The sequence below is a fragment of the Diceros bicornis genome, chromosome X (genome assembly GCF_020826845.1).
Source record: "Diceros bicornis minor isolate mBicDic1 chromosome X, mDicBic1.mat.cur, whole genome shotgun sequence".
NCBI lineage: Eukaryota > Metazoa > Chordata > Mammalia > Perissodactyla > Rhinocerotidae > Diceros > Diceros bicornis.
This window is the reverse complement of record NC_080781.1, coordinates 107,378,451-107,402,009: the sequence shown is the minus strand read 5'-3', so window position 1 is coordinate 107,402,009 and position 23,559 is coordinate 107,378,451. Positions and strand designations below refer to the sequence as shown.

Here is a 23,559-nt window from a genome sequence, read left to right as displayed (position 1 = left end):
AAATTCTATTCTGGCATAACCTTTTCCTATGCCAATTAAAGGTTTATTACAAGTTAAAGAGTTATAGAAGCCACACAGATATTTTGGGAAGCAACCAGAACCAAAGCATCAATAATAAAAGTCAAGTAAACTTATTATATATCAAAGCACCACAAACGAAAGGTCAAGGATGTAAAAAGTGACCTTTACATTTTATAACACGACACAGTGTCTAGTAATTGTTTTCCAAAAATTATCGGAGAACATAGAAACCTTTAAACAATAGTTAAAATGGATAGAAAGTTTTAAAAAGTGCTTATTCAGAGTTTAGTGAACACTCAATATTTGTTAATTATAAATCTGTTACTATACATCTTACATTCAATAACTGTAAAAATAAGCTAAAATGTAGGCGTACATGTGCTGTTACCTATATTCCTAGCCCTACTCAACATGTAGCTATATCTTAAATATAAACCTATGCTCAAGTGAAATGTAAAAGGATTATTATTTATAATATTTTTTTAAAGTAGAAGGTATAAGACTAGAGCCTGAATAATCTGGTACCAATCTACTGTAGCAAACTTCACTTAGAAGTGCTCGTGTCTCTTTGCATGATGTCTTGTAAATAATGCAACAAGTTAAGAGACTGGCCTTGGTTCAAGAGGAAAGTCTGATGAAAATGGATATAAAAATCAACAAAAAGCATTTGTCAAGGAGAAATCTGAAACCCCAAATCATAATTCACAATTTGTTATTAATTATAATTTTAGATAAACCCCTGGTTATTTCTAGGTTATGAATATGCCTCCCCGATGACAGTCTTGTACTGATAGATCAGAAAAAAAAATAGGCAATTCCTGAAAGTCACCAGAGGATAAAACTTATAGTTACATTTGGTTTTCTGTTCTAGAAGAGTGAGAAAAGATTACATTAGGGGAAAAAAAACATTATTTTACTAAAGCCATTAAAAGATATTTCAAGGGGAGCTCAAACCAAGTTGCCATGTTGACAACATGCCATCCACTCTCATGTTTAAGACACAAAGGTCTCCATTTCTCTAAGGGAACTGCTTTTTCGGCATGACACTCTCTCTCTCTTGCCTTGGAGCCAAGTAATTGGAACTCTAAACATACGGCGGAGCTTCTGTTGGAACCGGTTTCCAACAAAACAATACAAAAAGGGATTAATGCAGCTGTTGGTGAATCCCAGGAGGATGGCAAAAGGAAGTGCCAGGTCAATGACTGCTATAACTTCACAGCTATTAATGACACCCATCCAGGCCAGAGCATCCAGGAAGGTCAGAACATGGAAGGGAAGCCAGCAAATGATGAACGCCAGAACAACAGCAGCTGCCATCTTGAGGACTTGGTCACGAGTTATTCTGTTCTTCCCATAGCTATTGGTCTTCAGTAAGTGTTTTCTGATTCCGAAATAGCACGTTGCTATGAATATTAAAGGAATAATAAAACCAAGGATATTTTTCATTAAGGCAATCCCAGCTGACCATTCAGCATATTTCTCAGGTGGGAAAGCCATAATGCAAGCATTCACTCCTAAATATTCAATGGTTCTGACATCTCGGAAATAAAACGTTGGCAATGAGGACAGACAGGCCATACACCAAACAAGGGGAACTATGTAAGATGCTTGCCAGGGATTTCTTCTCTGAGACAGAAAGGGATAGATGACAGACTGGTACCTATCAACACTCATACAGGTGATAAAAAAAATGCTTGCAAACATGTTTAGGGTCAGGAAAGAACCAAAAACTTTACACATCATAGGTCCAAAGAGCCAGTCATATCTGTAAGAATAATAGGTTGCCCAGAGAGGAAGAGTAGCCAGAAGCAGTAAGTCAGCCACAGCCAGATTGAAGATGTAAATGCTGGAAACCTTTTTAGGACCCTTTTGACAACAAAACAGTGTAACCACAACAGTATTGACAAGAAATCCAATCACAAAAATAATGTAGTAGAGAACAGGAATTGCATCTAAATGCTTATCTGATGGCTTATGTGAGCAGTTAAAGGTAGACTCATTGCCAGAGATGGTCACAAGTGCAAAATGAAGACTGCTGGTAATGTTTTTGCTGATGGTGGCAAGAGTGAAGTTGCCCTTCATGTTGAAATGTCAGGAGCTCCTAATTCTTACACCTTCTGTGAAAAAAAAAAATGGAACTCTCAGAAGACATCCAGAGTTTAGGACCTCATTGAGTCATTAGCATTTTGAAAGTTTGTCAAAAGCAAAAAAGGTGGGTGATTATAGAAAACATTATGAAACAGAACCTTGCCTTATGAGATAAGAATGAATTTTACTTCTTGAAGAAGAAAAGAGAATTTTCTCAGTAGTACCAACAAGTTAAGACATTTCAGCATCAGAGACTGAAAATTCTAAACAAAACTACATTTTGCCCATCTTTCTATCATATTTTCAAAAGGTTTAAAGAAAATTAATATATCAAAAGGTTAGCCAAGGTAGGACATATGTGAAACAAATAAGAATGAACCAAAAAATAAGAAAAGTTAATATTTCAAAAACACTTGAGCACATATCTCAGTCTGTATACTTTCTAGAAACCACCCTGCTGCCTGCTATTGCACAGAGAAATGCCTTATTCAAGTAACTAATTATACACAAATCATTACAGCTATGGAAAATATAAGTAACATAAGCTGTGGAAAAAATAAGTATACAAAAGACTGAAAGAGAATATGCAAAAGGAACATATTGGGATGGGGGATTATGGTTGGTTTTTACTAATTAAAAATAATTCCTTTAGTTCTACTTTTCCATTGTTTTCACAACAATAATATAATTAAGAGGAAGTTAGGGAATATGTGTGTATTTCTAAAAGCCCCCGTTCACATTTTAATAGAAACTATTAGTTTTAGACATAAATATTTAAGTTTAATCTATTTTAAAGAAAATCCATTTTCTTTTTCAATTAGGAAAAGAAAAAGAAAAAATAGCCAAATCTGATTTAGGGTCAAGTAGAAATAGTTTTCTTTGCGCAATGAAATAAGAATTGAACATCAACGATTAATCATCATATAACTGTATCATTTTTCCTTTGCTATCTTTTCAATTTAACACAACTAAGTAGTAACATTGCTACATGGCTCTCAAATGTTATAATTAATATTCAGGTTTTTGTGATACTGGTTTTTTTTTAGTAGCAGCATTATTTTAAAACAAAAGAAAATTAGCTGAAGATAAACACAGCAAGGGAAAGACTATTACTTTAGATAGTTTCAAAAATACATACAAATAAACTACTCAATGAAAAACATAATCACCAAAGAATCTCTTAATAAACAGCAAAGGTATCATTTTTGTCTAAAGCTCATTCTCTCATAATCTTGACCTAACAAATTAGCATGAAAGAATCTAAAATAAACCCACTTGAAGACTTACTGGTTGTTGGAGTTTAAAACTTAGTTATCATAAATCAGCTTGCCTAGTTTCTAAGTGCACCCCTGTAAGAGAAACAGCAGTTAAATAATTTAGGAGTTTTGCAAAATACAGTGTTAAAATACAGGAAAAGGGAAAGTTCATCCATTAAAAATATTTTTATTTAATGTATGTTCTACTTTCCAAATAGAGTATATATAAATTGTACAGACCTACCTTAAAAATTCAGGCTGAAGAATGCTTTTAATTCTGTGCTTATTTGTTCCCTTAGACTCAGGGACGTAATAGCACCAGATCTCTGGTTTCCTTCTTATATATTCGGTTTGTCCACTGGGAGCCTTCAACCTACATAATTCTAGGGCTGACTTATGAACACTTGCCAGCTTTCCAGAGGTTTTTTTTTTTTTGGCTGCAAAACATTAATCTGAAATTCTCACTGTCTCCAATCATAACAGCTCATTCAAATAAATCTAAAACAAAAAAAAAGAAGTTTCCACAAATGTGTTAGAGAATTTTGAACTCAGTGGCTTACTTTCAAAGAAGAATATAATAATTTGCAGAAGTTTTTCTTTCTTTTTCCCTAATACTGGCATTCTAAAACAAGTTAAGGAGTGTGGACTAGGGAATTTATTCTAGTAGCAGAGTCTTTGTCTGCAAACATCTTTTGCAACCTTCATTATTTTTAAAAATTTTGCCCCTACGTATTAAAGAACAGTAGCAATGTTACTTGTCTACAATTTCTAAAATTTCTTCCTTGCTTTAAGCAATTTTTGTTGGCTTGTTGCTGGAGGGGTGGTGATAGTAGGGATGTAATTTTCATGTCTTAGAAAAGAGGTATTAACATTTAGTGTCTCCTTTCATAGGTCTCTGTCATATTTCCAGTCTAAATACAAAGCATGCAAGGTAAAGAAGAATTAGGTAGCTACTGCAGCCTAGATCACTGTTGTTATTTCTTTTTGTGGGGGTTGGCGTGATCAACCTTACACAACCAGTCCAGTAGAAGCAAGAGTGACAAAAGGAAAAATGATAAGAACAGGTGATGGTAGTGATAACACTAGCTGACTATAAATGCTATGTGCCAAACACTGTGCTAAGAGCTTTATACTCAATAATGCAATAGAGAGGCAATAGAGCATACTGGTAGGTACATGGCCTGTGGGATCCAACTACCTGGCTTCACAAGATCGGCATACCACTTACTAATTCTATGACCTTGGACAAGATACTTTTTTCTTTGTGTCTCAGTTTTCTCATCTGAGAAATGGAGGTGATGTTAACTACCTACATCATGGAGTTATGAAATTTAAATGAGCTAATATATTTAAAGTGCTTAAAACTGTGCCTAGCACATGGTAGGTGCTATTATAAACTATTAATAGTACTTCCATTTTATAGATCAGGAAACTAGGGCTCACAGAGTTCATATAACTTTTCTGAGGTCACATAGCTATGAAACAAGGACATTTGAATTCAAAGTGAGGCAATCTAATGTCAGAGCCCATGCTCCTAACCTCCACACTATAGGAGGGAGCACTAGCTAGTCCTTTAATCTCACCCTTTGTCCTAGAAAAAGAAAACATGCAACATTTACAGCAAGTTATTGCTGACCATTCATAAGCTGTTACAAAAGCACTAAAGAAGGAGATAAGAGTTTAAAGGATTGTTATATGGGAGAAAATATTTTTCTTAATTTTGTTCCCAAAATGGAGACCACAAATAGGCGAAATGTGTGACTAGATAGTTTACTACAGTGACAGAAAACCAGAGAACACAGGACACTTAAATGGGTATAAGGATTCCAGTTATTTCTATGGATCATATTTTTCTGATAGCGGTAAGAGTGTGACTATCCATGCTGCGGGCTGCCGGTGGAGGAGGGCAGGCTCTGAGGAATTAGCTGGGGACCTAAGTCATGAGTCCAGCAGAAGGAAAGCAACGGAGAAGAAGCGAGGGTGGGTGACAGAAGACAAAATTACTAATGACATGAGACAAAACAGATGGCTTTCAACATTTGTCTGTTTCTCCATTAATATTGAAGTCAATCCTATAGCACACAGGCAGACTGGACCAGTAAAAAGAGGTGACCATTGCCTGAAAAATATAGTAGGATTCAAAGGTTTGCACACCACCATTTTAATGTTTCTTTTGGTAGACTGAGTTTGAACATTGAGAAAATGCTCCTAATATACATACACATCATTTTATTAAATCTCAAAATATTTGTTTCCTATGCTCTGGATAGATTCAGGTTGAGGCTCTGTCCAAATGATGGAAAACTGATGTTTGGGAAACAAATGAGCGGGCACATCTGGTTATCGGCAGGAGACTTGAAATGAGAACTGGTTTCACTCTTTGTTTAAGCCTGGTTTCTCCCTCCACTTCAGATGTTTGTTTTTGCCACATACAGGGGAATTTTCCAGGCCAGAACCTCCTGAGTGGTCACGATGGGTCAGATTCCCACCCTGCTCTATTTCTAGCCCCCTCTCATGCCCCTTGCAAAGAAACAGCCGGGAGGTGAGCTATAAAATTCTGAGAACAAACTGCAGGCTGGCCTCCGGGAGACCTAGCCTTGAACACCCCCAAGGAGCAAGGGACCTTGTCTAGAGCTTTTGTCCTTCATTACAGTAACTTCTGACGTAAATAAAGTTTAAAGAGGCACACATTTCCCAGAAGATTAAAAAGATATTTGCTCTGTTTCTTCATAATTTTAGGAGTAAAAATTTTCACAAGTCAAAGAAAAACTTTGTAACTGCAGGGAATTAAGGGAAAAAAGCAAAAAAAAAGAAAGAACAATAATATTGACACCACTTGAAGCAAGAAATAAAGCGTATTATTGATTCAGCAAAGGACTCCAAGTTAAGCCAACAATGTAAATACACTTGAGAGTCAAAGAAATGTCAGTCATGGGAAGCAGTACAACACAAAACAATTCACTCTCCTAGGGGCAGGGGGTAATTTTTCTGCTAAAAGATTGACTTAAAAAGCCTCAGGTCATTTGAATAAATTATGTAGCTCTTGAGGACAAGTGCAGCTTGGTTAGCAAAATTAAACAGTAGAAAATCACATTAAACTAAACTTTTTCTAATGAATACCTGTTATTTATTGTGAGATTACTTAACAGTAAAATTTAAAGGACCAGGTTAAAAAGAAAAAGGATGTCCTTAAGAGGAATTTCTCCTCTGCTAGAAGGATACGGGGTTCAGAAAAAATCTTATTTGTCTCTCTCACCCCCACTCACACACAGAAATGAGGTTTGAAGGAGAAAAGGAATTATTAAATGCAAAAATCTGAATATGCATGCCCTGGTTATAAAGGTGAGAATTAGAAGTGCAGATCATGGAATGATTAAAGATGTATGGGCTTTCCTTTTTAATTTAAGTTTTTCAGAGTCATTTTAATTTTCCCACACTCCAGCCTCCTCTCTGAGTCCCTCTGTCCAGACCACTAGCATTTCCACTTCTCCTGACTTCAACACACACCCACCCACACACACACACACAAATATACTTAACACCAATCTTTCTTCAATTCACTTACCCATAGGGAAGCCTTACTTTAATTGTCACTGGACTTTTCCAAACCTGGGAGTCCCTAAAAGGAGAATAGCTAAGAGATTACCCATTATTGATACCTCTTTGCAGATTCTTTTTGTGCCTCTCTTTAGTTTCCAATATAATGAGAATAGAAACTTCAGGATGAAAGCAAGTGAGAAAAAAATAAGGTCCTCTATTCAGAACTAGCAATCAGATTGATCATTTTGTAGAAACCAGCCTAAAAATTCAGTAAAATGGCCAACATGAGTGATTATTTGCAACAAATTAACAGTCTGCCTAGGCATCACATAGAGAGTGACTGAGAGGACTATTAAATCAATTAACAGGATGGAATCCATGTAGGGAAATAAATAGATGTCTGACTCAGTACATTCCTGAGACCAGTTGCTTCCAGCTGAATCTGGTCCCAAAAACATAAGGAGAAGGAAGAGTTCCAATTTCCCTTTGCCCCAAAGGCATCTGCAGGCCTGAGCATCATGCTCAGACCAGGATCTCACAGAAGGCACCCTAGTTCTACCAAATAGCATCTCACTGCTATGTATCCCAACCGGTAGAAAAGTAAAAAATTGAAAATTGTCTATATTTTTGTTTCACATTCAAAATATCAGCTAATTGATCTAACATTTTCCCCTACTTATCTGACTAAATTGATTATCTAGGGTATCGGCATATGCCACCCCAGAATCTGCCACTTTGGTGTAAAGATAATCAAGAAGAAGCAACTGCAAGAAAAACTCTCTGCCCTCCCCCTATTTGCCTAAAAGCAGGACACAAATTTGTAAAAGTGTCTCCCTTCCCTTTACCAGGAAGGACAAAACTCTTAATCTACATAACAAATCTTACTAAAAAATACTTATCTTCTATTAGTTTCCCCCGTATATTTGCCTCCCCACAGTTTGCCACTCTAAAAGCCCTAATCCCTCTTTTTTTTGTCTTGTCACTTTGCTACAAATTTATTGTTCTTTGTTAAGATGCTATACAAGCCCCTTTGAGTTACTCATCACTGAGTTCTCACATGTGTATACATGAAGCACATGTTGATAAACTCTGTTTTTTTCTACTTAATCTGTCTTTTGTCAGTTAATTTTACAGTCCCAGCCACTGAACCTAAGAGGGTAGAGGAATTTTTTCCTCTCCTACAATTAGCTTGGCTAAATTATCCCAAATGGTCAATTAATTAAATTGACCAAACCAACCAGTTGTCTTGGCAATATTTAAATACCACTGTTAGGTAATAAGGATGTTTTGAAAGAGATGTGCCAGGTTGGGTCTCTCATTGGCCAGTGGATCAACAAATTATTAAGTCTAGAGTTTGGTCCTCAGTCTTGAGGTCCAGAAACTGAACTTTCTCAAGATACCAAGGCTCTCAGCAATGGACTCATGCCAACAAAATACTCACAAAACTGATATACCACATTCATTGCTAATGTATTATTTTACAATAGGGATATACTACTTTCCAGTGGCGTAAAGCTTGTGTTCCTTATCTAAAGCACCCTCTCCATCTCCTTCCCAATATCAATAAAGAGAGGAAATCTGGCTTGGTGGCTACATAATCAGACCACGAAAGCTGGTAATTAACTGGGAGCATATTTCACTTCGGCTCTGGGAAATTCCATAGCAGAGATTATCATTCTAGAAGCCAAACTGATGAGTCCTCCAAACCATCCTTTCCACTAGTTTTGCCTCTATGAACCCTAATTTCTGGTAGCCACCCAATTCTATTAGTACATTATTTTAGATATTACTATTACTGATGAAGCTATAGTCAAGTCTCCGCTCCAGGCAGTCTAAAAAACATTCAAGCTCTTGTTTGATTAATTAGACAAACTCTCAAAGTTGGAGAATGGGGGTAGGGGGGAAGAAAAGTCTCACTTGTGTTTACAACAAAGAGAGGGAAAGAGGCAAAATAACATCTCTCCAAAACTGGCCATCAGTTCAGAGCAAATAATGAGAACGAATGGTTATTTGACTTTGTTCAAGGAGCTCATTTGCCCCAATCTCTCCCTCAGGCCCCTAAAAGGACAGAAAAACCACAAAACATTGTACAGCTTCAGATATATTTCGCTTTTGAGGTATAAAACAATTTAAGATTAGAAGATAGAACAAGATGACAGGAAGTTTGGGGGTGGGGTTCTGTGAGGATTCTAGGGTCTTTACTCCAAGGAAATGAAAAACAGGAGACTTACCATTGGAAATTCTGAGACTGCTTGAGCTTTTAGATATTTATCCTACAGCTATTTGGATTCATGGTGTTCAATATGGATTTGTAAAATTTATAACTGAATCCAGAATTTTTATTGTAAGTAATTTCCAACGTATCCCCCCCAAATAGTTCATGTTCAGATATCTAGAAGTTGATAAAATTCCTTACAATTATGTTATGGTATATTATTTCAGTATTAACACTCCTATTTTATATTAGTCCTATTATATATTGGTCACATGATTGAAATTATTCACCTTTTATTTTTTTAAATTGAAATATAATTCACATACAATAAAACATACCCTTTTAAAATGGATAGTTTAGTGGGTTTTGGTAGATTCACAAAGTTGTGCAACTACAACCACTATATAAGTCTAGAACATTTCATCACCTCTAAAAGAAACCTAACACCCATTAGCAGTCATTCCCCATTCCTGTCTCTCCCCAGCATCTATTCTCCTTATATTTTAAGCTTAAAAGATGATCTGTAGGGGCCCGCCCAGTGGTGTAGCGGTTAATTTCGCACGCTCTGCTTTGGTGGCCCAGGGTTTGCGAAGGCCCGGATCCCGGGGGCGGACCAACGCACCACTTGTCAAGCCACACTGTGGCGGCGTCTCATATAAAGTAGTGGAAGATGGGCAGGGATGTTAGCCCAGGGCCAGTTTTCCTCAGCAAAATGAGGAGGATTGGCAACAGATGTTAGCTCAGGGCTAATCTTCCTCACAAAACAAAACAGAAAAAGAGATTATCTGTAGCCTAGAAATTCCAAAAGACATTGTCTAGAGAAAAACATAACAAATCAATACATAAATGAACGAACTTTAAGAACGACATTGTATTAGTATTTTCATTGTGCTTTAGTTATTTTCAGTGGCATGAATCTGTGGCCCCACAGGTTGCAGTAAGCTAAACATTCATTCAGTGAACATTTAGTGCTGTTAGTGTAAGTCTACTTCCCCCTAACTGTATACATTCTTGTTATTTGTACTAAACTCCTAGTCAGAAGGTTTCTTTGGCAAAAGAATAAATGTCATGTAAATAGCCTCCAGGGTTTATTTCCATCTCAAGGTCCCCAACCTTTCTGCGAAGAGAAGTAACTCTTCATTTCCCCAGACATGAAGTCCCCCGGGGGTTGTTGGGGAGGTGCTGACGTTAAAGAATGTGAACAGAGTACAGGAGAGGGCACCAGGCACTGTGCTGGGCCCTCAACACACATTTCACGTATACTTTGCAACAATCCCGAGAGACAGTTAGCATCCTAGTTTTATAAATTAGGAGACGAAGCACAAAGGTTAAATAACTTGCCCGAGGTCAAACAGCTAGTCAATTATAGAACTGAGGCTCAAATCCCAGCCATTATTTCCACTATCATTCTATTACATATGAGGCACAAGATGAATTAATTTCCCCAATTCAAGAGGGACTTCTAAGCATTCTGGAAATCTCTGGCTTAAAGTCAATCTGAAAAATAATTTAAAAGATTAGCAGCATAACTCAGCAAATGAGAATAATTGGTAAATATAATAGACTTAGAGCAAATCTCACAGGTGAAATGTTGTAAAAAGAAGATTTTTCTTTACTGACTCTTATCTGAAAGGTAAATGCCTGCAGCTAAAATGAAGTCAATACGGTGAAAAGAGCTTGAATCGCAGCAGTTTAGGTCTTTGTTATAATTTAATTGACTGTTCAAATCTTTCTGGAGTACTGAGAAAGCTTTTCAAAGAAATCTAAAACTGTATAAATATATAAAATAAAAAAAAATGCACACATAACTTGTCCTACACTTTCAAAATAAATTTTTTTATCAGATTGTAAATTTCTAAAAATCTTTATTTTTCCCCTTGAAATTTTGCTAAATTTCTGAGAAGCTCCAGCCCCTACAGGCACTCCTATGTAAAACTTAGAATGAATAATAGAGTTAAAGAGAGATGTGAGCTCCATTAAGTATCCAGCTAGCTAACCTAATAATGCCTTCCCACTGCACAAGACAGCAAACGCTAGGCAGGAAAGGACAGTAGAAGAGATGGGTGAGGAGGATCCAAGTTCATTGCTTCAGTCGTCAAAAAGTAAATCTTTGAAAATAATTAATTGATTTGGGCCAGTAGGTTAATTATGGCAGTTCTGTCCTTGTTTGGAAGTTGAAGCATAGAAGCTAGAGGAGAATGGTGCTCCTCTCTCCGGGTAGGAAGTACATGGAGAATGAAGGAATGAAAGGATTATCCCCTTCACCAGCCACTTGAGCAAAATCTGGTGAGTACTGGAAAAGTTGGGTTCAACTCTTCATAATGCTATCCTTCTGTGTGCTCATGTAGGATACTATTAACATTATCCACACTGTCTTTATAGCCTGACCTTCATTGAGGCACTCATTTTTTAAACAAACATTTTCTCAAGGCCTGCCACGTACCAGGCCTTGGGCCAGGTGCTGAAAATACAGAGATAAATAAAACCTTCCCCCTGGTTTCCAGGAGCTTCCAGTCTAATTTATTTCAAAGAATAAAATTTTCATAACAATTTCTTCTTTCTCTTTTTGACTTTGTTCATATGAGCAAGGGGTAGTTCTTAAGATAAGAAGAAGAGCAGAGGAAAGAAAAATGAGGTTCATCCATCCTCTAGAGTGTTTTCTACTAGCAGAGAGGAATGAAAGCATTATCTTTCAGAATCCATAGTAGACTGGTGGCTATTGGGAGACTGATGTTGGTAATATGTTGCCAGTTTGTCACTGGCAGAGTTCTCTCTCTCTCGTGCTCTCTCTCTCTCATCCCCTTTCTTCTCCTTGCCCTTCCCCTCCCTCTCTCTCATTTCTCTTTCAGCAATTCATCTTCACATTTTGTCCTTGTTACTGTTTTTGTAACTTGTGTTGGGTAGACTGAAATGACAAACATATTTTTCAACGTGTTACATATTCAAAGTGATAAGCATGCCACAGCCATTATTGGTCTCAAGGACCAGACAGTACAAATAAACAACATACGGAGCATGTGGACAGATCAAGGCATTAATGTGGTTGATTGTCACCGACACTGACCTAGAAGGAACAGTACAGTTGTGCTATAGGTTTATAGGAACTTAGGTTATATTACCACTCCAAATGGACTTAAACATCCAACTGCTGATGAGTCTACGTTCAAAGATTAAAAATAAAATGAATAAACAGCGTTTTGAAATATGTTACACCAAGTACACGTTAAAAGATTTTGAATGTATCGATCTATTTTCACCCATATTTAGTCATATAGCACAGTAGTTAAAAACACAAGCCCTGGAGTCAGATGGTCTGGTCTCTGTTCTACCATTTACTAGCTGTGTGACCTTGCATATGTCACTTCATATCTCTGAATTCCAGTCTTCTTGTCTGGGTTATTGTAAAGATTAAATGAGATAACGCATATAAAGCATTTAGTATGGAACCTGGAATATATAGCATATTCAATTAACATTTGCCATTTGTATTGAACCACTGTTATTACTTGCCAAAAGCAAGTAAGCCAAATAAATCAGTCATGCACTATATTATTCTGTGTTGCTTTATACCAAAACAAGATAAATACAGCTTTGCATAAGATACATGGCTGCATAAATAAAATATTTTCTAAAGAATAAGTGATTCTTGTTCATGTTTCTGCAAATGTAAAATGGAGAGAATAACAGTACCTCCTCATAGGTAGTTGTGAGAATTGTGTGAAATAATGTGTATATAGAGTACACAGAGCAGGCACTAAGTAAGTGGTAGCATCTATACACCTTGTTGCTGTTGTTGCTGCTGTTGTTCTTTTTATGAGAATGCTTAAAATTAATAACTATTATTATTATTAAACATGATCACTGTTATTAATAATTATCTAAAACTGCCTAAACTGTTCTGTCATGTTCTTTGACTTCTAAACAAGGTAATGAACGAAAGTATAGCCTAGTAATGACTAATGAAAAATTTAGAATGAAAGACACAGCTTATGTAGACAATAATAAATAAATGTCAGATCATGTCACCCCTCTACTGAAAACTCTGCAGTGGCTTGTCTTATCTTAAGAAGGCTTACTAGGCCTTACATGATATCGCCCCCAACCTTACATGCATCGCCCCCAACCCACATACACACCACCATCAGCACTACTTCTAAGACCTCAGCTCCTACCTCTTTCTTCCAGTTTACTCCACTCCAGTCACACTGGCTTCCTTGGTATGCCTCCTATTCCCCAAGCACACTCTGCCTTCAAGGCCTTCACAAATGCTTTCCCTACTATGTGAAATTCTCTTTCCCCAGATAGCCACATGACCTACTCTCTCACTTCTTTCAGATCTCTGCTTAAATGTCATCTTATTAAAGAAGCTTTTCCATCCCTCCTTAACTGAAATACCCCCCATACCCTGCTTTATCTTACATCATAGCCCTTATCACCATCTGACATAGCATTCACACACACACACACACATACACACACACATACACATATGTATATAGTTATATTTTGTTTACTGACTTTCTTCTCATACAAGAAAGTGATTCTTATTAACAGGAACTTTGCCTCTTTGGTTCACTAATGTATCCTTAGGTTCTAGAGCCAAATCTGACACAATATAGGAGCTCAATAAATATTTGTTGAATCAACAACTGTCGCTTAAACAAATTTGTCCTTTAATTGGAAGTGCTCTTTTTGAGTTTGAAACAAAGGACCAGAAGGAAAATTCTCATATCAGTTACACCTAGATTTCTGACAACTCTTTATTCAAAAATGTATCCCAAATATGGATTTTTTTAAACTGCTATGGATCTAAAGATTTCTTTCCTACTCGTTTTCATTGCTGTTGTTGTTCCTAGGTTCAAAATAATGCCACTTGTTATGGCAAACATTTGTCAGCATTGTGCTTTGATATATTAACATTTCAAAGTCTATCTAGATTCATGTAATTGAAACGCAATCTGAAGCTCTCCTTTGCTAAATAAATTCATCAGCTGTAGGACATAGATTTATTTGTACTACTCAATTTTTAGAAAATTTCATACCAATTACAATAGTAAAACTGGATTTTAATTATTCAACTACTAATAAAAGAAATAAAACCTTATGTTATGAACTGTTTGGCAAAATTCCTAATTATTCTTATTGGCTAAGGAAAATTGCTTAATATCTATGTCCCAAGGCAGCATCTAACCAAATCATTTCTCAACTACAATATTTATTTCATCTGATGTTGAATATAAAAGCCAAGGATCTCCATCAACTCACTTACTCATTCAAAAAGCATTTCTTGGGCATCTATTTTTACGTGTTAGACACTGTGCCAAGCTCTAGAGTATGACACAAAAATGACCAAGAAGATCTCAGCCCTTAGAAGAAAGTCTAAATTGATTAAGGAAGATTAATACAAATATCAGCATTCAACATGCATGCAAAGTGTGGAAGGAACACTAACTCTGTTCGAGCAAAGCTTTCAAAGAGGGAACAGCTTTGAGCCAGGTCATGAAGAATTGGTAGAAAATCAGTCAGGCAGAAAAAAAGGAAGAAGGGAATTAAAAAGAAGGATGCAAAGGCGGGGAGGTACAAACTGAGATGGACTTTCAAAGGAATGAGAAGACATTTGGTAGAACAGAGTTTAGGCCACTGTTTCTCAAACTGAGATCTATCAACTGCTTTGCGTGTAAAAATCTCCAATTCCTAGAGGCCACTGCTGGACTTCAAGGGATATGACCCAAGAATCTGCAGTTTTTGTGAGCTTCTGACCTAATTCTGATGCACACTAAATGTAAGGACCAGATGTATGGCACGGGTTATGGTTAGAGGAAAGACAAGGATGTAGGAGTAGAGAACAATAAACTGGACGATATGTCAAAGCATTATTATAAAGGGCATTTATAACCCTACTATGGAGTTTAGATTTAATCTACTCATGATGGGGAAATTTTAGGCAGAAAATTAGCACAATTAGGTCCTTTTTTAATGATCAGACAACAAAGGGCAAAATGAGTGGGTGTGAAAGAAATTAGAGCTATGCAAACATATTAGGATGTTTTGCATAAAATTCCACACTCTGTGCTCCTCACCAACCTCAAATATGACTTGAAATTCATCATAAAAGAAGAGTTTAAAAAAACCTATGGTCATGGCATGTACAGAATTTGTTGTTTGGTTTGAAGGAAAGGCTGGTTAGGTTAATAATCCACTTGCTGTCACTTCCTAAAAATGTCTGACATTTTCTCCTGTTATGCTGCAATCTGTAGAAAAGCAGTGTTGATCTGTGGAAATAAACTGATTTTAGTTATGCATTTGGATTTATTTTGTGACTGTAACTGACCAGAAATAACTTCTGATTTACATTTTTTATTGATGACTCTTTAAGGCTAATCACTTTAACAGGCTCTCTCAAATCTCCTCATCATTGTTCTGAATTACCTCAAGTTTAGCATATTTCTAACCAATGTCCACTTGTAAGTAACTTTCATTCCTCCCAAATTTCTGAAGCTTCATGTTTTCTGCCCGTGTGAAGGTACCTCTGTGAAGTTTGAGAGAAAGTTTACTTTTCCTCTCTAGGTTGATCCAGTTCTACTGGCTAACGTCCTCAGACTTTGCATTTATGACGTTCCTTTTAAAAAGTATTGTTCAGGGTAATGTTACTCAGTAAAAGAGGTAACTATCATGGTTACTTCTATTCACACAAACACATGCAAATTTTTTTCATTATGCTAATTAATTGATATATTATTACTACTGCTAATAATAATTGTGTTAATAATAGCTACTATTTCTTCAGTACTTACTGTGTGCTAGGAACTGTACTAAGCAAGCACGTTACAAGCACCATTGTCTGTCATTTAACCCTGATAATAACACTTTGAGGTAGGAACTATTACGAGTCCCACTTTACAGTAAACTGAAATAACTTGACCAATGTCACTCAGTTGATAAGTGACAAACACAGGATTGGCATTCAGGTCTGCTTGCCTCAAGAAATGACATTCTTTTTTTTTTAATTTTATTTATTTATTTTTCCCCCAAAGCCCTAGTAGATAGTTGTATGTCATAGCTGCACATCCCTCTAGCTGCTGTATGTGGGACGCGGCCCCAGCATGGCCGCAGAAGCGATGCGTCGGTGCGCGCCTGGGATCTGAACCCGGGCCGCCAGCAGCAGAGTGCACGCACTTAACCGCTAAGCCACGGGGCCAGCTCAAGAAATGACATTCTTGACCCCCATGCTCCACCATCCTGGCTCAGTTTAACTGTATGCAGTTTCCTTTATGGATATATTACTATGATAATAAGTCATTGCCATACTTCTTCCATTCAATTGTTCTAAGGCATCAAAAGATCTTGTAATCCTGACTTCCAAAAGTCTAGGGATTAGGGATTTCCAGTGAGACTACCTTGGCCTGTTATGAATTATTCAAAAATATATGCAAACTTTAATTTCCTGTAAGTGTCCTAAATTACTTCATGTATCTGTTCTTTCTCTAGGGATACCCTATGTCAAAAGTAAAACCCTGTTCCCCTCCTCCATTAAATCACTGCTGACATGGAGAGTTCTCTAACAGAACCATAGTCCAAGCTGATAGCATCTCAGAATTCAAGATATTAGGGAAAGAGATAGTAGGTTTTGGATGCCAGTCTTAGCTATAGGGATTTTGAGCATCCACTTTTCCTCATCATAATAGTAATAGTAAAAGTACTTTACGTTAACGTTTTTCAAGTTCTGTCGCATCTGTTATCTTATTCAATACTCACAAAAACAAAGTGGGCAAGATAGAAATTATCTTGATTTTTACACAGAAATTAACACTTAAGAGAAGTTAAGTGATTTGGTCAAGGTCTTATGGCTAGCAAGTCTCCTGCCCCTATTCCAGTGTTCATCCAGCCTCTTTAGTATTTCTGCACAATGTAATTTTTTTACAAAGAATATGATAGACAATTCACACAAAGGGAAATAATAATAATAGATATTATTCATTAAATCAGTCCTCAAGTTAGGTTTTTTACATGTCACATATATGACCATCAAAAACTCTTGCACATAACGTGTTATTATACACATTTTTCAGCTGAGATACCAAAGCTAGAAGTGGCAGAGCTGAAATTTAAAACCAGACCTGTTTGGCCCCAAAGCCCGTGGTCTTTCCACTAAGTGAAAAGAGTAAATGAACACACAAGAAAGTATTTGTACCCCCTAATAATCAAATAAATGCCAATTAAGGCAAGGTTGGATTTCCATTTTTTCAGCTTACTATTATAGTCAAAAAAATAACACTCCAAACTGATGAGATTCCATTAATCAACGGGATTAATAACTGCAACACTTTTGGAAAGCAATATGACCATACTTAGCAAAATTCAATTATTCCACTCTTAATAATGTATCCCAGAGAACTAATTCATCAAAAACAAGAATATATACATGAAGAAGGCCACTTTAGCATAATATATAATAACAAAAACTGGAAACTACTAACAATGTTTCAATATGATATTACTATTACAATATTGATCTAATGAAATATTATTACTAAAAAGCTATGTAGGGAATAAGAAAATGTTTAAGTATTTTGTTAAAATAGTATAACACAAAATTGGGTCTACTAAGTAACCACCTGAAAAAATAATACTAAATCAAGTTGGTTCCCTAATTCTCAACTTATACCAACACAAATTCCAGATGAATGAAAAATTTAAACATAAAAAGCAAAAATATAGGGCCGGCTCCATGGCTTAGCAGTTAAGTGCGCGCGCTCTGATGCTTGCGGCCCGGGTTCGGATCCCAGGCACGCCCCAAGGCACCACTTCTCTGTCCAACCCAAGGCCGAGTCCCATGTACAGCAACTAGAAGGATGTGAACCTATGACATACAGCTATCTACTGGGGCTTTGGGGGGAAAAAAATGAATAAATAAAATCTTTAAAAAAAAAAAAAAGCAAAAATATAAAAACAATAAAGAAAAGTCTTTCTAAGCATAATGCAAAATCCAGAAGCCATCAAATGAAAAACTAATAAATTTAACTACATAAATGTTTTTAAAATTCTGCATGCCAAGAAAATACTGTTAAAAAGTCAAAAGAAAATTACACACTGGAAAAACGGATATATGCAATACACATGACAAAGAGTTAATTTCCTTAATATATAAAGAGCTCCTGTAAATCAATAAGAAAAAGCTAAACAAACCAATAGAAACATGGGGGAAAGACACGAACAGAGAGTTCACAGAAAAAGAAAAAATAAATGGCAATTAAACAAATAAAAAATGGTCAAATTCTTTTATTATTAGAGAATCACACATCAAAATTATAACAAGATAGCATTTCTCAACTATAATGTTTGAGATTTTTTAAATGTTTGATAATATACCACATTGGTGAGAATGTACAGAATTGGGCACTCACATTCAATGTTGGTAAGAGTCTAAATTGGTGTAATTTCTATAGAGGAAGAATTAGCAATGATGTCTACATCCTTTGCACCAACAAGTTATCCTATAGATCTATTTGCATATATTTGCAAACAAGCACGTACAAGGATATTCATTATAGCATTGTTTATAGCAAAAAATTGAAAAGAATCTAAGTACTTATCTATAGGGGAGAGTTAAATGATAAGATAGAGTCGGCCCTCTGTATCCACAGATGTGGAACCTGCAGATATGGAGGGCCGACTAAAGAACTTGAGCATCCACAGATTTTGGTACCTGCAGGGGTCCTGGAACCAATCCCCCACAGATACTGAGGACAACTGTATTCATATGATAGAATGCTACACACCTATTAAAAAGCACAAAGAAGTGCTGTATTGTGATATGAAACAATTTCCAAGACAAATTATTAACTGAAAAATACATGGTGCAGATACTGCTGGTTTCTGGTTCAGCATGTAAGGAGCTTGGAAGTTGTCACTTCATTCCAACCACAAGTAAAAAGCTGAATAAACTGAAAAATCAACAACTTTTCTTAAATCTGTCAGAGAAGTGAGGGCAAATCACTGCCCCCAAAATTGGAGAGACAGACAGGTAGATACAGAGAATCACAACTTACTGGCGCAGGAACCCACAAGCAGAAACCCTCATGGGAACTGGTACAAGGGGTAGGAACACTTAAACTATAATTGATGAATTGCTGGAGGCTTAGTGTGGATACCTCCGACAGTTAAAAACCCCAGGGAGGGCCAAGTCATAGGGAGGTCACCACACTTGTGTGAGTTTAACCTCTAAGAGTTCTACCAGGTTCTCACAGTGAATATAACAGAAAAATCCCCTTGTGTTTCCTTCGGGGAAAGGGGAAATATAACCACTATAAAATACATCAGAGCATTTTGTTCTTTTTAACAAGGCCTGCCCTTAAGAGAAACTATTTTACCAGAGCCTAAACTCATGGGATTTTATCAGGGCCTAACTGACCCAGAGGAAGGGAAATACCCAACTCCAGCACCTTCTAGCCATCCTGTCCCACCTAAGGAGAAGATAAAACTGAGAAACATAAAGTTCACAGCCCAGGAGCACTGACTCACTAAAAGACTGAGACCTAATCATAGAACTACAGAATGCTTTCTCTTCTCACCACACCTTACCACCACATCACTAAAAGTCTGTTTATCAGAGTTCCTTTTGCACAGTATATTATGCCCAGCTTTCAACAAAAGATTACAAGGCATACTAAAAGGCAAAAAAAACATAGTTTGAAGAGACAGAGTAAACATCAGAACTAGACTCAGATATGGCAGGGATGTTGAAATTATTAGACTGGGAATTTGAAACAACTATGATTAATATGCTAAGGGCCCTAATGCAAAATGTAGACAACATGAAAGAATAGATGGGTAATGCAAGCATAAAGATGGAAATTCTAAGAAAGAACCAAAAAGAAACACTAGAGATCAAAAACACTGTAACAGAAATGAAGAATGCCTTTGATGAGTTCATTAGTAGAGTGAACACAGCTGAGGAAAGAATTTCTGAGATTGAGGATGTGTCAACAGAAACTTCCAAAACGAAAAAGGAAAGAGAAAAAATACTGAAAAAAAAACCCAGAACAGGGTCCAGCCTGGTGGCATAGTGGTTAAGTTCACACGGTCTGCTTCGGTGGCCTGGGGTTTCTGGGTTTGGATCCCAGGCGTGGACCTACATACGGCTCATCAAGCCACATTGTGGCGTCATCCCACATACAAAATAGAGGAAGATGGGCACAGATGTTAGCTCAGGGCTAATCTCCCTCAGCAAAAAGAGGAAGATTGGCAATGGATGTTAGCTCAGGGCCAATCTTCCTCACCAAAAAAAAAAAAAAAACCCAGAACATAATATCCAAGAACAGTGGGACAACTACAAAAGGTGAAACTTATACATAATGGGAATACCAGAAGGAGAAGAAAGAGAGAAAGAAACAGAAGAAATATTTGAAGAAATAAGGACTGAGAATTTCCCCCAAATTAATGTCAGACACCAAACCACAGAGCCAGGAAGCTCAGAGAACACCAAGCAGGATAAACGCAAAGAAAAACCTACATCTTGGCATATCATGCAGCCAGCCCTGGTGGTCTAGTGGTTAAGATTCAGTGCTCTCACTGCCATGCCCATGTTTGTTTCCTGTTCAGGGAACCACAATCATCCATCTGTCTGTTGGTTATCATACTGTGGTGGCCGCGTGTTGCTGTGATGCTATGCCACAGGTATTTCAAATACCAGCAGGGTCACCCATGGCAGAAAGGTTTCAGTGGAGCTTCCAGACTAAGACAGATGAGAAAGAAGGACCTGGCCACCCACTTCCAAAAATGTTGGCCATGAAAACCCTATGAATAGAGCAAAGCATTGTTTAATATACTGCTGGAAGTGAGAGGAAGGCACAAAAAAACACAGATAGGATTCTGCTGTCCTGTACACAGGGTCGCTAGGAGTCGGAATTGACCAGACAGCACTTAAAAATATCAAGAGGCATATCATATTCAAACTTAGGAAAATCAAAGATAAAGAAAAAATCTTGAAAGAAGTCAGAGGGAAAAATCCGTTATCTATAGAGAAACAAAAATAATAATTACATCTGACTACTCCTCAGAACTATAGGAACGAGAAGAGAGTGGAGAGAAATAAAATGTTGGGAGAAAAAAAACACCCAACCTAGAATTCTGTACCCTGAGAGATTATTCTTCAAAAGTGAAAGAGAAATAAGGACTTTCTCAGGCAAACAAAAATTGAGGGAATTTTCTGCCAGTAAACCTACTTTGCAACAAATGTTAAAAGAAGTTTTTCAGAGAGAAGGAAAATGATATAAGTCAAAAACTCAAATCTACATAAAGATAGGAAGAGCATTAAAGAAGGAATAAATGAAGATAAAACAAAAACTTTTATTTTTCTTATTCTTAATTGATCTAACAGATAACAGCTTGTTCAAAGTAATAATAGCAACAATGTATTCAATTATGTATGCTTAGTACATATATGTATATATACATATGCTTATGTATGCTTGTGTATCATGAAATGAATGACAGCAATGATACAAGGGATGAGAAGGAGAAATTAGGATTTGTTTGTTATTACAAAGTGCTTGTACTACCTATGAAGCAGTATAATCTTATTTGAAGGTGGACTTGGATGCGTTGTAAATATATACTGCAAACTCTAGGGCAACCACTAAAAATAGTAAAGAAAGAAGTATAACTGATATGCTAAGAAAGGAGGGAAAATTGAATCATACAAAATGCTCGATTAAAACCACAAAGGCAGAAAAAGAGTGGAAGACAAAAATAGGAACAAAGAACAAGGGCAAATAATAGAAAAAAATAAAAAATATGGCAGATATTAATCCAACCATATTAATAATTTACATGCTATATAATTCATCCATTGAAAGGGCACAAGTCAATGTTTTGGGGTATATTATATTATTAATTTTTAAAATTTTGGTAAAATATATATAACATAAAATTTTGCAGTTTTAAAAATACGTGGTGCAGAAAATACATGTATTATGCTCCAATTAGTGTAAAAAGTAGATATTTATACAGAAATGCTTTTAAAAGCATAGAATGTCTCTGAGAGAAATTGCAACAATAATTGCCTCTAAGACGTGGCACTGGGGGATAGAGGGAGAAGTATGGAAAGGAAAATAATTTCCTGTATATTCTATTGTACCATTTTCATGGTTTACCATGTTAATATATTATCTAATCAAAAAAACAAAAAATTAGAAAAAAATGAATTTCTCAAGTGTATTAAATATGTGGCATTTTTTCATTGTTCTCCCTTTTCACAGTAATGCCAAAATCAGTAATCATTCAGGGTACTCTTTCCCACTGAGAACTCTGATGAAACTTCAGAATCCTTCTCAACACAGTGTTCCAGGCTTTCCCTACCATTGAACCAGAGCAATCCCCCAAAATATAACTGCAATTATGTAAAGAGATGTACACACTGAAAATATGTTACATTAGAGATCACTCTATATACAAGATTTTCCAGGCAACTTGGCTATTACATTAAACAATGTATCTTTTTTGTGTGTGTGTGAGGAGGATCGGCCCTGAGCTAACATCTGCCAATCCTCCTCTTTTTGCTGAGGAAGACTGGCCGTGGGCTAACATCCATGCTCATCTTCCTCCACTTTGTATGGGACGCTGCCACAGCATGGCTTAACAAGCGGTGCGTCCATGCGCGCCCGGGATCCGAACCGGCGAAACCCGGGCCGCCGCAGCGGAGGGGGCGCACTTAACCACTTGCGCCATGGGGCCAGCCCCCAACAATGTATCTTTTAAATGGTACTTTCCCAGAAAATATGATTAAAACAAAGATGAATAAATATGCTAAATATGAACCATGTTGCTATAACTTCTGATTGTATGTTTACACTTCTCCACCAGATTAAAGATAAGAAAAACAGCATTTAAGGACTTATATACTTACCCATCTGTGGGCTATTCCAAACTATGCACCATTTTAACATATTCTGGCAGGTTATCTAACAATACTGCAACATTTTTAAAGCAGTCCGACTGCCAAGTCTCACAGTGTGGAATCCAGATGTGGAAGGTATTTGGAAGCGTGTATTTCTTCTAGGCAAATCCAGGATCAGTCCACGTGAAAGAATTCCAACCTCCTCACCCCTGGAGTGTAGGCTAGTAACCATGACTGGTAAGCATTGCTGATGGCTCTGAAACAAGAATGATTCTATCTTGCATTTGCCTCTAGCCAAAAACTTGCAGAGAGCTTTTCTTGGCAGAAAGTCATTTCCAACCTGAGTCATATGCTCAAGTCCATGGTATTTCTTTATCAAAGCCAGTAGCGGTTTTAGTTTTGCAATCTCCAACACGCACACACACATCCAAGTGCACACACACACACACATACACACACACCCTCCATTGCTCTAACCCCACCTTCTCTTTAGGAGAAGCAGAGAGGGAGTACTTTCTCAGATTTCATGGGCTAGAGTTGAA

At 36.8% G+C, this 23,559-nt stretch overlaps 1 protein-coding gene across 1 annotated transcript; it reads right to left on the bottom strand.

Annotated features, from left to right (window-relative positions):
- Positions 1-763: 763 nt before the first annotated feature.
- AGTR2 (angiotensin II receptor type 2) lies at positions 764-23,151 on the bottom strand. Its single transcript, XM_058536560.1, has 4 exons — positions 23,027-23,151; positions 3,610-3,863; positions 3,397-3,458; positions 764-2,138 (listed from the first exon to the last, which is right to left on the bottom strand). The coding sequence occupies exon 4, from the start codon at positions 2,101-2,103 to the stop codon at positions 1,015-1,017; it is 1,089 nt and encodes a 362-aa protein (XP_058392543.1). The 5' UTR covers positions 2,104-2,138; positions 3,397-3,458; positions 3,610-3,863; positions 23,027-23,151; the 3' UTR covers positions 764-1,014.
- Between the last annotated feature and the right edge of the window lie 408 nt (positions 23,152-23,559).